This window comes from Pteropus alecto, unplaced genomic scaffold, assembly GCF_000325575.1.
Source record: "Pteropus alecto unplaced genomic scaffold, ASM32557v1 scaffold21, whole genome shotgun sequence".
Taxonomy (NCBI): Eukaryota; Metazoa; Chordata; class Mammalia; order Chiroptera; family Pteropodidae; genus Pteropus; species Pteropus alecto.
The window spans coordinates 596,751-614,880 of record NW_006436282.1 but is presented as its reverse complement, the minus strand read 5'-3'; the positions used below and the strand labels follow the sequence as shown (position 1 = coordinate 614,880).

General features: G+C 39.2%; 1 protein-coding gene and 2 pseudogenes across 1 annotated transcript in view; 2 read left to right on the top strand and 1 right to left on the bottom strand.

Annotated features, from left to right (window-relative positions):
* Nucleotides 1-8: 8 nt before the first annotated feature.
* On the top strand, nucleotides 9-608 carry LOC102879495 (annotated as a pseudogene).
* Nucleotides 609-8,795: 8,187 nt separating this feature from the next.
* Nucleotides 8,796-18,130, bottom strand: part of GATAD1 (GATA zinc finger domain containing 1) — a 9,860-nt gene continuing 525 nt past the window's right edge. Inside the window, exons 2-5 of the mRNA XM_025046806.1 lie at nucleotides 17,236-17,365; nucleotides 15,368-15,427; nucleotides 11,903-12,086; nucleotides 8,796-10,277 (exon numbers count right to left, since the gene is read on the bottom strand). Of these exons, the coding sequence (XP_024902574.1) occupies nucleotides 10,087-10,277; nucleotides 11,903-12,086; nucleotides 15,368-15,427; nucleotides 17,236-17,365 (565 nt within the window). The 3' untranslated portion in view covers nucleotides 8,796-10,086. The remainder of the gene's footprint in view (nucleotides 10,278-11,902; nucleotides 12,087-15,367; nucleotides 15,428-17,235; nucleotides 17,366-18,130) is intronic.
* On the top strand, nucleotides 16,036-16,154 carry LOC112479991 (annotated as a pseudogene).

Below are 18,130 nucleotides of genomic sequence, written 5' to 3'. Positions count from 1 at the left end.
GGGACTCCTTTAAATACCGTGTCTGTATTTCGCCTCATGCCAGCTTGTTTGATGCTGTCTCTTTATGAATTCAAAACAAGATTCAGAGGCTGCCAGTTGCTGACCCAGAATCGGGCAACATCTTGTACATTTCACCCACAAGCACATCCTCAAGATCCTCAGATTGTTCATCACCGAGTCCTCCAAACCAGAGCTCATGTCTAGCCTCTGGAAGGACTACAGACTGGCACCTCTGCCAACACCGCCACCCCCATCTACGTGGCTCTAGCATCTTTGTACAGCACCGAGTCTCAGCCCTGCCTGCGGTGGTTGAGAAAGGGCATGTGGTGAACAACTACTCCAAGTTTGATGTGGTCCATCTGGCAGCAGAAAAGACCTTCAGCAACCTAGATGTGTCAGTAACCGAAGCCCAGCAACATCAATCACATTACTTTGAGGGCGTCCTCAAGTGCTTCCTGCATGAGACTCTGGAGACCATCAACAGGCTGGTGGAAGCAGAGGCTCACCGACCTGCAGTGGTGGATGAGAATGATGTGGTCCAGGGGAGGACACCCGCCGGCCCTGGTGCCCACAGGCGGAGAGACGCCCTGAGCGCTGGGGAGGGGTGAGGCGGCACCGGGGAGATATGCCCATTCACCACCTGCCCACAGCTCTGAGAACCACCAACGGAACCACAGCCCAGCCCATCCTAGCCCCTTCTCTTAGACACAGCCCCTGTTCTCAGTGAACTAGAGACTCTGCGCCCCTCAGGCAAATTCTGATCTCTAAGAGATCCCAGACCTCACCCAGCCTTTGCCTCTATGTCCACCCCTGATTCCACCTTAAGATAAAAGCAACACAACTCCTCATAAAAATATATTTATTCATTCTGTTTCACACTGTATGCAGGAGGCCCGAGTCCATTTAGTGACATTTCCTCCCACAAAGAGGAGTGGGGAGGATTGTGGGGAGGATGGCCTTTGGGTTCCTAAGCTGCATGCATATGAAGGTTAGGTAGAGAAGGAGGCCAGAGCAGTTAGCTGAGGTTATTGCTTTCTATGGCAAACCTAATTAAAATAACAGGAACCTCTTAATATCCAGTTGTCTCTGTACTATATTGAAAATTCCACAAAGGGCCAGGTTTTTGTATGCATTGTTCACTGCTGTAATATAGAACAGGGCCTTGTACTGGTCACTTGATAAATAAAATAAATATTTGTAGGTGAATTGTTATTTCTCAATGGAAATTGGAATAAGCCTCTTCTGAATAAATAAAGAGGGAAAGAAAAAAAGTCTAATATTTTGGCCCTTAACTTTTTTTTTAGATCGGAGAAGATATGATTGATTAGGAATCAGTTTTGATTGTAAAAGCAATAGAAATTGGCCATGTACAGTAGTTTCAGGAGATATTAGAAGCATGGATTATTAAAATAAATGAGCATTTTACATTCCTACAGTGAAATACTCAATGCTCATAAGTATAAAGAAAAAGTAAAGATATAAAATGTGAAACATTGGACAATGGCATTATGCCATAGAGTTTATTCATTTCCTAGGCAACCTGACATTTTTTACAAAATTGATATAGGCCTCAACCTCCTAAAAAGTTTCCAAGAATCAGACAAATCAACACCTAAAAGCTAAAAAGGATTCCAGGATAGTAAATACCACCAACCACATACTGACACAGAAATTTTGCCCAGGCTTTTAGATAGAAAATTGAAATGAGGAATTTTGGCTTAGACATTTGTTCTAGTCTGTTACTCAAAATACTTTATAGGAATCAGTGTCAGTTAAAGGGAATGCTATAGCTTCTTCACAAAAGTAAAAATGCTGTGCTCTAAACCACCAATTTTCAAAATACTTTAACCACAACCCAATGTAATACATTTTACATCACGATCCGATACACATATGCACACTACTGAAATAAGTTTCACAAAACAATACCCACAGGTGATGTTCTCTGATACTTTCTACTCTCTCTTATTCTATTCTATTTCATACTAGTAATGCTAGTTTTGACCCATACATGGGTTGAGATTCACAAATTGAAAAAATTGGCCTAAAGAGGAAGAAAGTATTAGAATACAGAATTGCTTTATAGTTTATGATCATTTATAGATACACACACACACACACACACACAAAAACCCCACTTTAAACCTATTGCTTTCTCAGCAAAGTAAGAACACACACACACACACACACACACAAAACCCCACTTTAAACCTATTGCTTTCTCAGCGAAGTACAATCCATCTAAGTAGAAGCATGCCCTAGAATTTTGAAGGTATTATAAAATCTATGATTCATAATTCTTTTGTCTTTGATGCAATTTTTATTCTGTAGCATCTGGAAAGCTTTCATAATCTCCAATAAATTTGAATAAGTAGATTCACCATTAAATCAATTAAATGAAACCATAAAATTATTTGCATCAATTATCTAATTAGCTCACCTTTCCCAATTTTGAAGAGATTACAGAACTTTAATATCATCCTACATGTAAATTAAACATAGTCCTTAACCTTTTGAGTTGTCTTTTTCCATCCAAGTAAACTGTGACAAACCATATAAGTACTGTCAGGTGACAACATCTGAACATGGATCAGTCAGTGCAACTGATGAGTAAAGCATTAAATAAGTTTCACTATGATTTGAGGATGGTGAAAATCTTAACCACATTTCTAAAGTTTTAGGGCAACCTGCACTATGGCCTCTGATCATAGCCTCCTCCTGGCAGCTCAGAAACATTTGCGGCAGCAACTGGCAGTGCCAGAGAGCCTTGGTTTCAAAGGGGATGAGCCCAGGAGTCGGAATCCTTCCTCTCTGGGGCCCTCTCAGCATCTGATGGAGAGGGAGGCCCGCGGCTGTGAGGACACCCCCCTATAACTAATAATATGATCAATGCACATGGATCCTAAGGGAGAGAGGGGAGAAAATGGAATTGATGTTGCAACCCACCACTGCTACTAGGAAAAAAAATCTTCAAAACAGACCCATGGAGAGTAGCAGAGTTTTCTATTATACTTTTTTTTTCACCTGTGAGTAATAAGCACAGAGCCAGCCTAACCAGAATGAATAGTCACCAACTGAATTGAATGGCATCATCAGATATTCCACTCTCTATTTAAAATTTATTCTCTATGTTACACTTAACTGGACTGTCTACAATGTAAACAGGAACATTATTGAGCGTTTACCATGTGCTAGGCATTGTGCCTAACCACCTTACATGTATTATCACATTTAATCCCCTCAATATCCTGAGAATGTAACCTGTCCAAGATTATTTCAATGTCCTTGTATTTAACCTTGGCCATCAGAGTCCAAAACCCATGGCCTTACAGCATTCTACCCTGTCCACTTAGCTCTATTTCTGTATTGGTCAAGGAGAACACTCTATGACCAACTTTATGTGCAAGATTTCTGAAGCTCTCTGTTGTGTTAAACTCAGTTAAGATAGTACCTTGGGAAGACAAAAATAAATGGAAAGCTATTTCATGCTCAAGGGTTGGAAGAATGTTGTTAAAATATCTGTATACTGAAAGCAATCTGCAGATTCAATAGAAGCCCTGTCAAAATTCCAATGACATTTTTAACATACAGCAAACAATCCTAAAATTAGTATGGAACCACAAAAGATCCCAAACAACCAAAACGATCTTGAGAAAAAAGAATAAAGCTGAAGGCATCACCCTCCCTGATTTCAAACTATATTACAAAGCTATATTGATCAAAACAGTATGGTATTAACATAAAAACAGACACACTAGATCAACTGAACAGAATGCAATCCCAGAAATAAACCCACACATATACTGATAATTAATTTAGGATATATTGATCAAAACAGTATGGTATTAACATAAAAAGAGACACACTAGATCAACTGAACAGAATGAAATCCCAGAAATAAACCCACACTGATAATTAATTTAGGTCAAAAGAACCAAGAACATACAATGGAGCAAGGATTATCTCCGATAAACAGTGCTGGGAAAACTGGACAGCCACATGCAAAAGAATGAAATAGGACCACTATCTTATACCATACACAAAAATTAACTTAAAATGGATTAAGGACTTGAATCTAAGACCTGAAACCAAGACCTGAAACCATAAAATTCCTAGAGGAAAACATAGGCGGTAAGTTCCTTGCCATTGGTTTTAGTTTTAGCCATGTTTTTGTGGACCTAATAGCTTTTAATGGTCTGACTTGTGCTTACTTAGATTTCGATGTGCCATTGGTCAAAACAGTTGTATTTCTTGTCTTATTTCCTCAAGTCCCCCAGCGGTTTATGCTGTAGACTTGAGGTTTTAGCGAGTCCCCTAAGAACTGCCACTTTGCTTTGTAGATTGAGGCGTACCCATTATTTCTCTTGTTGAAACAATCCTAATTCAACCGGGTTATCTCTTTCTACTGGCCTGTGCACAGTTCCTGAGACCTGTCAGGACCTCCCCAAGGCGCTTGCTTAACTTGTAGATGAGGTCGGCCACAAACCCAAAAGTTGTGGCTCACTAGGTCTCGCCATGAAAAATGTAAGGTCTCCCACACCCCCATCTCCCACCAGGAAGGATTTGGACAAACTAACTCAAAGAGCTGAGAATGCACAACGCACAACAAGCGGAGCCCAGTCCGAGAGAGAAGCTAACCTGGGGCTCCCAGGGCGCGACCCGCCGGCAGCGAACACGAGGGCTGGTGGTTCCTTCACGCGCGTCTAGGCGCAGGCCCAGGCGTCCTCAGCAGCTGGCTTCGCGTACCATCTAATCGCCAAAACTTTCAAACTACAAAACTAAAACTATTTTGTAACAAGTTTGACGTCCTCTTTCCAGGGGAAACTAGCCACGGGCTGGCGGGGCACCGCGCCTCACGAGCAGCCAGCACTCTTCCCGGGATGTGGGGCAAGAGCAGTTGGCTGAAGCGCGAGAGGAGGCGAGGGGAAAGCGGGCCGGGCTGCGGGCGAGGTCGGTTCCCCCGGAGGGTTAGCAGGTCCGGGTTCCTAGGGTAAGGTGAACGAGCTTGTGATTGATGCACAGTGGGTTTCTCTGACAGGTGCTTCCTGTAGGTGCAGCCTAAGTTGGAGCAAGTTTAGATTTGTGGTGAACCTCCATTTTATGTGCCCCCATATACGAAATACCTTTATCAGGGCTACGTGGTATAAATAGGCCTTTGATTATCTTCCTAAATTGCCCCAAAGCGGGATACTACCTGATCTCCTTCTCCCTTTGTAGAAATTGAAGACTTTATCTGCTCAATTTTATATACTAAAAGAGAACTAGCCTAAGCAGTAGGTCTCATTTCTGGCTGCACATTACAATTACCTCTGAAACTTTACACAATTTTTTATATATTTTAAGTTTTGCTAGATTCTTTGCAACCTAGTGAGGCCCCAGTCTCACTCTCATAGATTCTGATTTAATTGGTTGCTGTGGAACCCTCAGGCAGCAGGTATTTCTGCTGTTTTTCAAAGCTCCAGAGGTGATTCTAATGTGTTTATAATTCACTGGTATAAAGGTGGGGGGAGGGTAGTGGAATCTAAAAACATGTTGAAAATCCATGATTAAATATTGAAATATAAAACGAGGATAATTAAATGAGATAATGTTTCTGACCCTACCAGGTGCAAAGCTCTAACAAGTGCTCATGGAGGAGAGTGAATAGAAAATGAATTTTCCTCTGGCACAGGATTATGTGTTTGGCCTTTGTAAATTCAGAACCTCTTACACCTGTTAACAAAGTCACAATGATGAGGATTACCGCGTATGGCTGTGCAGGTTTGGCCCTGCCCAAAGGTTCCTGGGTGAGTTAAGAATGGAACCCAGCCCTCTGTCTCTAGTCAAATCCTGAAGTGGCCGCGTATCGAAACTCTCACAAAGACAGCAATGTGTACTAATAAGCAGCCCTGACGTAAGGGCCTGAGTCAAAAGCTTCCTCTTCCAAATTTAGGGAGGGCACTGTAGAAACAAATACAAATTTAAAATAAGAGGTTTAATTATCTTGCTTAAAACAAGGGAAGAGATTTCCCTCTCCTCCTGCTTTTTCAGGATATTTACCTTAGAAAACTTGTAAATATAAGTATTTTCTCCATCTCTTTGAAAGCTTTATGACGTAGGACTATCTTTCTCAAAGACATAGACTCCATCTCTTTGAAATATAGACACCAGGAGATAGCACAACTCTGCCCAGTTTCTGTGGGAGGCAGGTTGTAACAGTAACTCCCATCATAAAGATGAGTTTGTTTCCCCAAACCCCTCTAGATAAAGTCAATTAGCTAACATAGGTGGTCACCTGAATTACCAGGTAACGATAGGAAGAACTGCATGTGACTAATAGTGCTGTCAAGTTCTCTTAGTTGATAACTGGTTATTATTTATCTTAAGAACATGTATGTAATGGGCTGTATCTGCTTGGTTAGATAAAAGGGTGAGGTTTCTTTCTGTCTTTGTAATTTCTTGGCCAATTGTCTTCGGTGAACATCACATTCTGGTTTAATGCTCAGTCAATAATAAAAGTGTTTTTCTATCTCTACTTGTGGAGAGGATTTCTGGGCGGGGGGCGGGGGGCGGGGAGAGCGAGCGAGCGAGCGCGAGCCCCCTCACCCTTTATTCTAAGGTTACTGACTTTTTTACTCACACCTTCTCTATCCATAGGGATAGATGTTTTTGTTATAAACCTTCTCTCTTCTACTCAGCTTCTGTAAAACAGGTGGAACAAAGAAGTGAAGAGTAATTCGAAATAGTGATGATGTTACAAGAAGTTGAGGTTATGATTGTAGCTTTTCTGCTTTAGCTGAGTAATTATTTCATGCCAATCTGTCATGCTGAATAAGAAATACTGATTAATGATTTCCACTACTTTAAGAGAAAAAAGAAAAAGAAGGGAGAGTTGTTTGGTTTTTAATTCTGTATACACATTTTTTTAACAGAGATTAAAATTTTTAAAAATCCAGTCTGTTCATCTTCCCCTATATGGTCTCCTTCATTACTTTTCAATTAAAAATTTTTATCCAAGTAATACATATTTTTTTAAAAGGCCAGATAATTCTAAATAGCTTATAATGAAAAACATCAGTTCCTTTTCTTCAGAGTCTCAGTAACTGTATTAGGAATTATCAGTGAAATAGAAGACTAGGAATGTTCAATAAAGGCTCTGTGATAGAGATTTTACCTGACACAATTGTGGGAGCCTGTTAAACAGTCTGGGTGAGGCTTTTACTTTTTGCATCTGGTGCTGGGGCCTGCGTCAGCACGCAGGCAGTCTGGAAGAGACTGACGCAGTTTCAAGTTTGTCCTTACTCTCCTCTACTTTGTCCATCTTCCCTTCCACTAGTTGGACAGTCTGCAGACAAATATGTGTCTGTGTATGTATGCTCATTGCAGCAAAGTTGGAAAATACTGAAAAGTATAAAGAAGAAAAATGCACTATAACTTACTTAGGCATTTCCCTCTTGTCGTTCAGATTCCTTCTTGTTTCTCCTTGACTTCTCCCTGACTTCTTGGCTTAATTTTTTTTTGATATTGGAGGTACACCATCCTACAAAAGGTATGAGTCACACATCTGGTATGAAATAAAAAAATACGATTCCTAAAACATGCCCAGGGTGGCAAAACAAAATCCACAAAGGTGCCCTCCCTTTTCTGGTCCATGACAGAACATCACTGAGTATGTGTATCTATGTATATTTGTACACACACATGCATATGTAAAAGCATTATATATATTGCAATCCATTGTTCTTATGATTTTATTTACTTACGGCTGAAACGTAATTGTGATTCAAACTTCTCATTGGAACATTTTAGTCCTGGAAATACCTTTCACAGCCAAGAACTTGAATGGTCTGGGATAATTTTTCCAGCTACTATGTTAGTATTTCTGTAAGAGAAGTACTTAAAGATCATCCTAAAAACATTCTGTTAAAGCTTAAAAACAATACTAATACTAATCTGGAATATAACAATTGGAAGTTCTACTTGAGTGGGTTGTTCGCAAGAGAATTTGAAGTTTAAGGCAAGGTAAGTATGAATTAGTATTAAAATATCAACAGGCATTTTAATTAAAAGCACCTAACCTGACTCTATACTAAGCACCTCCCATAAGCGAGGACCTGGGTTAAGTGCTGTGGGCGTTACAAAGATGGGTAAATAAAATACACCATCTCCGTCTTCCAGGGAACACTGGGGCGGGATGGGGGCAACAAAAGTAGAAACTTAAATGCAATTAACAGAACAGGAGAGAAACTGATTTCAAGGAGTCATGGGAATCTGGAAAGGTCTCATGAGAGAGAGAATTTGAGGGCCTTAGGAAAAACCTTTGGTGAGTTGGAGAGAATAGGATGAACAAGGCCTCATAACCAAAAAAAACAAGGAGGGTGTCAGGAGGAAATATCACAGTGTTGCTGAGAAGAGGGAGACAAGGCTGGGAATACAGACCAGGGCCGTATCAAGGCAAGCCTTCCATAACAAGGAAAAAGGTATGAATCTACCCTGTAAGCAATGGGAGCCTTTGGTGTTTAATGAAGAAGAAAGTGAAAATCCAATATTTATTTTAAAAGATACTACACAAGTATCTACCAATTTATAAACAAAAGGTCAGTACTACTCTAGTTTTTAAATATTTCCTCACTTTAATAAATATCTTAAGAATTCATTTTTTCAATCAGCCATTCTTTGATTTTCCTAAAATCTATTACATACTGATGATGAACCTGTCACTCCAACTTATGAATACTACAACACCGCAGTTTTCTATCTATACCATTTTTTGATAGATGGCCCTATTTGTTTAAATGAAATAAATCCAAAGTAAATACATTGTGAAAAATACATTTTAATCCAAAAGTTTGATTAGCATTTAGACAGCTTTTTACAATGGTATTTACAATCAATTTTACTGTCATTACTGTGAACAGAGAGATAACTATATACAGAGAGCTAACTATGTACATAGAACTATCGATAGTTGCTTATTTCCAACACACGAACCATAACTGTAGAAAAGGGTAATAGTTAAAGGTGCTACAACACAAAATCATTATGATTAAATTAGATTCTGACAATGTTTCTGGGGTTGAAAATACTAGTTAAGTCAGGAGAGGAGGCAAGTGTGTGCAATCTACACTTCTTCCTGTTTTCACAATGTTGCTCCCTTACTTGGCTGACTTGCACTTGAAGTAAACCTGTACTTGAATTCTGGACAATTTCATATACAACAGGCCTTCCAAGTGCAAGGCACTGTTTCAGGCCTATTATTGTGAGTTCATAGCAAGTGGTTTAACTTTGGGGCAGACTTTTTAAACTATGTCAATGCTAATAATCTATTAACCACTTAAAAAAAATTTTAAACCATTTTTTTACATTTATTTTTTAATTATAGTTGACTAATAATCATTTTTATGACTGCTCAGTGGTTGTTCTAAAGCAGCCAAGAAACCACCAAATGAAATCCTTTTTAAAACATGAAGAGTATATGTTTGATGAAGCTGACTGCACTACAAGATTTTATGGTTTGATTGGAAGCCTTGTTTTGACTGAGAAGGTCGGCGAGAACAGTGATATTAAGATCAACAAAATGATTTTGAATCTGTTTGCTACAGAAGAATTAGATGAAAAAAATTTTAAATTAATTATTTTTTAGATGAAAGTTTTAAAAGGCCTGGGCTAATAAAATTATCCACCATTTTCCTTTAGGTTAAAGAAGTCAACAGTCTGCCATAGCATTTTCTTGGTCTTAGCTACATTTGGTTCAATCCTTGGCCAGAAATCCAAACTTTAATTAATACTTTGTTCTTATAGCAAAATATAAAATGGACTCAAGTTTCTAGAAATAAATTATGGAGAAAAACACTACGTTCCTGATGGTTTCCTTGGACATTCCAGCCCTTGTCTGGGAAAATACACCTACAGGATGTAACAATTTACTTAAAAATATATTTAATTATTTTCTATCCTTTTTAGTTTTCCAAGTAACTAGTAAAATGATTACTGGGTAGTAGGGAAAAAACTTTTTTGTTTTTCCATCTAAGAATTACATTCTAACATGGGCATATCTTATAGTGGTATGAATAGAAGATAACTGGAAATCCAGTTTTACTTTTTAAACTATAAATGGTTGGCAACTGTTTCTTTAATAGTTATTGCAGGAGTAGGTCCAACATGAGTCCATATATAGCCCTTCTCTGGTCTGGTAGGAACTGTGGGAAATGGTGATGAACGTGACTTGAAATATTCAGAGGGTGCATGACAAACAAATTCCAAGTATTCCATCTTCCTTGGAAGATCCTCCTCTGGTCCTAAAGGTGGCCAATGGAAAGGTGAAACATATTTTCAAACATATGTATCATTATCATAAAATGTTAAAATTCCTAGACACTAGGAGAAACAACTCTGTTGGTGACCTGACATTAGCCTTGGGAACATTTATTACTCTGAAGTCACTCTATCATTATTCTACCTTAACTGCTTAAGGAATATACCATTCTCCCCAAAACAGTGACTCAATGCAGAAAAGATTCTAAAAATATTTAGCCTAGATAGTGTTTATTATATGCCTGTACTGTTCTTAGTACTGTACATATCAATACTTTGAACCCTCATAAAAGCCCTCTTATTCCCATTTCACATATGAGAAAAATGAGGCAAGAAAGATTAAGGAACTTGCCCAAGATCACACAGCTAGTAAGTATATGGGCTATGAACCCAGATAGGCTGGCTCCAGAGTTTGTGCTCTGGAATCAAGATTAGGAAGAGGAGGTGGGAGAGAAGACCCAGAGGTGATTCTGTCGCATCACTGCCTCTGCTGAGACTCCTATCCAATAGATCAGATAAGTGAAAGTCCATTCTTCTACGTACTTACAAGCAGAAGACTAAAACTGTTTGGTCATGTATCGAACTTGACATGCAGGTGAGAATAACAGTGGTATGTTAACTGTCCCTGAGTTCTCTCTGAAAAAATTTTATGTTTTTTCCTCAGAATGCAAAAGTAATACATGCTCATTGCAGAAAGGCTGAAAAGTCCAGAGTAACTTAAAAACTCTGAACACTTTCAAAATTTTATTAATCAGTAACTTCTTGTGAGTCTATGTAAAGAACTGTTTGTCCTATTTTTTTGGCAGCGTTGAAATTAATCAGTATAGTGGCTGCCATTTCAATTACCAACGATATGTTAAAAAAGGTCTAGAATGATCTGTGTAACGAGTAGAAGGACGCATATTGAGAATTTGTGAGATTCTAGAAATAACTATGATTGTTCCTTTAGAAATAATTTTTGAGTAGGTTTTGATAAGTAACCTAAATAACCTAGTTCCTGAGCAAATAAATTCTTTTAATAGAATTTAATCCTGAGTTAAAAAATAAAAGAATTTAATCCTGAGTCACTCAGAAAAATCTTATGTATATCACATTTTAAGAGGTGCATACTGCCCTAACTCAAAATCCTAGCTATATAAAACATCTTTCATATTTCCTATAAAGTTCTCTATTGTACTTAACGATACTTATGCTTCTTTGTTATGTACTGAATTGTATCCCTCCCAAATTCATATGTTGAAGGCCTAATCTTCAATATGATGGTATTTGGAGACAAGGCATTTAGGGAGGTAATTAAGGTTAAATGAGGTTGTAAGAGTGGCACTCTAATCCCATAGGATTGGCGTTTTTATAAGAGACTCCAGGAGCATACACAACAAGAAGGTGGGGGTCCACAAGCCAGGAAGAGAGCTCTCACCAGAAACTAACCCTGACGGCATGCTGATCTTAGACATCTGGCCTCCAGAACCATGAGAAAATAAATTTCTGCTGTGTAAGCCATTCAGTCTGGGGTATTTTGTTATGGCAGCCCAAGCAGACTAATGCATTCTTATACATAATAACAGAGACTTAATTGGGTTCAAGAACCTGTACCACTTGTCAAACTCACCTATGATGTAGGATGCAGGATCAAACTGGTCCCTGGGGCTAGAAAGAGTGGGAATGAGCCATGTCAGTGCTGCGCTCTTCTCACAGTACTGGTCCTGGATAAAACCCCTGATCTGAGCATAGTAGGGTTTTCCATCTTGTTCATCAATCACAGAAACAACATCTCCAATTTGGTAATATACTCCCTAGGGGAAACAGAAGATAATCCCATATTTAAAATAAATAGATCAGCACCACAGCTATCAACTGAAATTTCCCTAATGTAAAAGCAAGAGCTTACAAAGTGGCCAATAAAAGGTCTTTGAGATGGAGTAATGGTTGATGTCAATCCTAAAGTTGTTTCACTTTTGGATGAAGAAATTACACATACACACAAACTTGCATCTGGAAAAAAACATTTGTTTATAAAAATATTTTGATTTTCTATCACAACAGTACTATCCCTACTTTTTTTGGCTAGAGCCATTAAGCTGCAGAAAGGTTAAGTGACTCCCTGAAAGCTACATAAGGCAGAACTGCTGCCAAAGTGCCTACACTAGCTCAGCAGTCTATCCCTGTACTGTCATGAAAATCAGTGCTTATCTGGAGAGAATATACACTATGTATCTTCCTCCTCAACCATACATTAAGGAAAAGAAATGCCATAAATTGAAACCAAAGAAATGACTCTTTTGATTATAATCAGTCTTCAGAATAAGTTTACCCTCAATTTACCACCTTTCCCCAGTCTCATTGGCACTTGTCTCTTCCCCTCCTATTCACTTTAATTTCCTCCCCCAAGACAATGTCTGGTATTTCTGGAGTTCAAGACTTCATGTCTTTCCCTGCTCTATTTCATACCCAGCTAAATAATCTGTACACATCTTGCATTCAAGCCTCTGCCCTCTGTCCACATCCTGTTTCCTGGGTCTTGAACTAGAAATAATCTCTCCTTTGAACACTCATATGGCTGATCCAAATATTTATGACACTCAGAACCTCCTTAGGTGGGTGTAAGTCTCAGCAGGCCATACTCTCAATTGTAGGACCCAATCTGCAGGTGTGATTCATCACTGCTTTCCTCGAAACAGGGCCCTGACAGCAGGTAAAGCTGCTGGGGTATGTACCTCAACCATAAACATGGTTCTGAGAAAATATTTCCAGTAATTAAGCTGTGACACAAATGACAGGCCAGGAGTTTCTCCAGGTAGACCCTTCATCAATGTGTCTAAGGGTGACTGTTGCATCTGGGTCACTATGGATGGGCATAGTGATCCAGATGCAACAATCTGGGCCACAATCTGCTCCTTGCTAGTTCATATCCATCATCGGCTGGTCCTTCTTGCCACTACACCAAAGTTCTAAATTATTTATCATATAAATGGTTTGCATTTGTGCCTTCTTTTTGTCTATATGTATAATCATTTTTCCCAAATTATAAATGATTATATTTCTCACACACATAAAAATGGGCCCTTGCTTATCATAGGCACTCAAATATATGCTGAATGAATATTAATTCAAAATACATAATAGTGTGAAAGCAGAACTGCAAGGCAAAGACAATGTCTTAGTAAGATTCCAAAAACACCACATTCCAGTAGGTGCTAATTTCCACCATACACACACACACTCATATATATATATTAGTGTGTGTGTGTGTGTGTGTATATAAAAAACACATAAAACAAGACTAAGGCACTTGATCTAAGGAGTCCCCCTCATTTGCAGGGATGTTTCAGAGTTTCTGACAAATAAAAAAGGTCAACACAATTTACTGAAAAACACTGGATTAGGAGTAACCTGAGTTCATGGGCTGTTCTGCCACTGAAGTGTTCTGGGGAGGTCACTTAACCATTTTGGGTCTTTGGTGTCCACACTCATGGCCATCATACCCAATGGCTCCCACTCAGCTGCCTCTTGCATGCCTGATCTGGGTTCTAGTTTAGCAGCTGGCAATGACTTAACTTTGCCCACCATGGTGCTACCTGTAGCGGCACTGCTGTGACAGCTTCTGCAATACTGGGTACTTGCAGCATTACTTGAGTGTTGCATTTTGTCCTTATTATTTAATAAACAAGGGTGGTAAACAGTGATAAATTACTGATACTTGCGATAACAGGTCTCACATGCCTTTCCATTGAGAAATGCCTAGAAATCATTAGCACACTAAGTCCTTGGCTCGACCAGTTCCTTCTGGACTTAATCTATAAACTGTATGTTCAGCTGTGAAGGTAATGCACAAATGTGAAAATGTGATGATGATAATTTTTACTATTGAGTGCTTACTCTGCGCTACGTGCTCAACAAACATAATCTCATTTGACCCACTGAGGTAGTTTCTACATACGATCCCTATTTTATAGATGAAGAAACATTAGAGAGGTAGGCTCTAGCCCAGTCACACAACCACCTGCCAAGCAGTAGAGCCAGGTTTGGACTCTGGCATCAGACTGCTTCACTCCATGACTTGTCGGCTATGTGATTTTGGACTAATTAACCTCTCTGTACCTCCATGTCCTCACCATAAAATGGGAATAACAGTAACCACTTCACGGAGAAGCTTGAATAAAATAAAGCATGTGAAATGCTCACCTCAGTGCCTGATAAATAGCAAGCACATACTAAACTTCAGCCATGTGTTATTAACAGTTTTATGAAATGCTGGCAGTATAGGAGATGTTTGCCTATGCAAAGACTGTTTAGATTCTGGGCTACCAAAAAACAAGGTATACTCAAGGAGTATGAAGTTTTGATTTTCCCAATGTCTGGCGCACTGAAGCCAGGTATGAAGCGCTAACTCACACCGCTGCCCCTCAGTGACAGTATTTAATGGTTATTGCCTGTGCCAGGCCTCCCAGGCCTTAGAGACCTTTTCTATGTTCCAATTGCTTTCCCAGTTTTCTGGTTCAAAAATAACAAAATGTCACCTCTCACTAACGTATCAAATGTTCACAGCGAACCTGACCTTTGTCCCTAAAAACCTGACCTTCTGTTTTACCAAAACATCTTGGACTCTATGGACTTCTAGTAAGTGTTAATCCCCTCTGCCCTTATTCTGCCACTCTGATTAAGAGCACTTTAGAATCTCTGTGCCTACTCTGCCCATTAGACATGAGAGTCCACATCCTCTACTAGACTAAATCCTGCCTCTGTCCTCACCCTTCCCTGCCACCATATTGACTAGGATGGCTCACTCTTTCACAGCTGCATACCACACATTAGCATTTTAAAGACTATTCTCATAATCTGCATTAAAAATTCTTAAGATCCTCATTTCATATTTCAATAGGCAACTTCCCCTCCCACCTCAGCACTGGAAGAGATGTTTTATAACAGCTACCTCTAGGGGAAAAAGCTTAGGAAAGAACACCCGCAATCATACTTTTTACAGAAAAATAGAAGCCTTCAGACTAACCTAACATTTCAGAAGCACATTATATAGTAGGCCTAAATTGTCCTTCAGTAACTCCACAGATATATTTACCTTGTAGAAGATTGATTCTGCAGTGATTATTGTGGAAACTGACTCAGGAGCTTTGATGGGCTATAAAAAAAAGTAAAAATATTAAACAGACATATTGTGTATGTGCGTTTGTGTGTACAGGCATTTTCCCAGCCATATTATCAGAGTTCTGTAATTTGAGAAATACTAAATTTGTTGTTTGGTGACAAAACTGCAATAAAAAGATAAATGATTTTCTGGATGTTGTGGCAAAGCACAGTCTGAATGTTTCCACTGCTATTTCTGCTACCATTAGCTTAAAAATTGCTGAGAACCAGAAGAAAAGCTTCTTCTGATTATGCTGCTGAGAGCTAACACAAGCCCTCTCAGATTTATTACACATTAACATTTTAGTTATAAAAATATACTGGTTCTAATGGCCTGAGCATGACAGAAGTGGAATAAAAAATGAGTAGCTGAACAAAAAATGAAAAAGTGTCTCTCCTAGAAGACATTTTCCATCTCAAATTAACTATGCAACTGGCTATGATACTCAATACCATTGGAACTAATTTTCTAGCAAGCCTGAACTAAGGCTAAAAGAAACTTCCTTCAGAGTTCTTAGTAATCTGCCACCACCCAACCATCACTGAACTCCGTTCTTAAGCTACAATACATACTTTCATGCCACAACACAGAAAGGAGGCCTCATCTACGGCCATGCCACCCTGAACAAGCCTGATCCCATCTGATCTTGGAAGCTAAGCAGGGTCGGTCCCGGTTAGTACTTAGATGGGAGACCACCTAGGAAGACCAGGTGCTGTAGGCGTAAAAAATTAAAAAAAAATAAGGGATTGTAAACTGACAAGGTCCTTGCAATCTGTGAGGTAAACCAAGGGTTGCCTTGCCTAAAAAAAAAAAAAAAGGCCTCCCCAGACATGGCTTGGTTATCATCCTTGGAGGGGTTGCTAGAGAAATTGATATTAAAAAACTGCAGACAACATATTAGCAGATACTTGAGGAAAACATATGTTTAAATGAAACAACTATAATCAAATGAATATTTACTTAACATGTTTTATCTAGTCAACAAATGCCTGATTTTTAGAAAATTAATTTATTAAAATCTTAAAAAATTAGGGACAACTACTCTCGATAAGAATCCACAATCTGCACGATATACTGGAGGGCCCTTTTGTGTTTTACAAATATGCCCAACTTCAGAAATGCCTTTACTGGTAAGTCAACCATTCCTGTTCTGAAAAGAATGAATACCATACTGAGCTTTAAAAAAATAGTCTAGTCTAGAATGCATAGTGTTTGACCAGCGCCTCCTTGTATTTACAAAGACAATGAGAATCTACTGCACCAAAAATGTGCTTTCAACCATCCCCAGCACGAGTCTTTCAACCATCTATTTTCCTACAGCAGGAGATATTTAGTAAAATTTTTAATTCATATTCATCAAACTGATCATAAGTCAGTAAGAAACATTTTCTAGGGCTATAAAGCAAATATGGAAATGAGTGAGTTCCAGTATTATTTACTTAGATCTTTAAAAAATGAAAAAAGTTTTCCTAGTGTAACTGGCCATACCAAGAACCATAATCCTTTGCCTAAAGAACCCAATACAATGCACCCACGGTTTATGTTTCTTTCAGACTCATATTTTATATTTTCCAGAAGAAAAATAAAAGCTAAAAAAAGAGAAAGGGTATTATTAACTTTATAAACAGTAAGCCTCCTGCAACAGAGCTCAGCGTCTTCAGACAGTCTGGACCACTCCTTAGAATACTACAGAAGAGCTCCCAGGAAAGTCAAAGTTCAAAGGTGAGAGATGAAGGCAGTGGCAAGACACACTACACACACAATGCCATTACAGTAAAAGACACTGTCCACGATCATCTTACATTTTTTAACTTAAAAATATGTCTTCTCCCTTTTCCTTTAGTGGAAACTTTCTTTTCAGCAGCTGGAGCCGATTTGTATTTAGTGTTTCTGAGCCGAGCAGACCTCCTGTGAATTTCCTGCTTACTCTGTTACACAGAACAATTAAAAAACAAAAAAAGAGAAAGAAATAAAAAGTGTAGAAAGGCTGTTGTCCCGATACAACCATCTTATAAGGATCCCAGAATATACACTTTATATGGACATTAAAAAAGTTAGAGTGTGCATTTTCTTTTCATGCTGGGTAATCACATGAACTGGGTTGACTACAGTGAGGGCCCTAGACCAGCATCTTCAGAGCCTCTAACAAACTCTGAGCTGCTTGCAATAGGGCAAAAGACAGGAGGAGTAAGCCTAGGCCAAGTGAAGAACTACCTATTTGTATTTACAACAGAAAAAACTCTTAACTCAATCCTCCAACACCAGACAACGGGTCGGTATCCCGTCTCCTACAATGGATACTTATGCTGCCGTTTTAAATAATGACATAATATGAATAACATAATGACAAAATAGCCTTTATTACCAGGAAGAAGTCCAGTAGCATGACCCTGTTTACGTCTGTGTATGTTTGGATAATGAGATGTCTGGTTGCTACCCAAAATGTTACTACAATGGGGAGATTTCTGAGGAGTTTTTAATTGCCTTACTTCTTTAGACTTTCAATTTCTCACAAGAAAAAGGTGCTGAGAATGGGCCAAACCAGTTAACCTCTCATCAAGGAATGAAGGGTGGCGGCCCTGTCCAGCAGGGGCATAGCGATCCCGGAGGCCCGGCCCCTCCCCACCCACTCGGCCGCCGTTCACCTCGCCCCGGGTCGGCCTGCGCCGGCGGAAGCGGCCGGAGGAGCTCACCTGC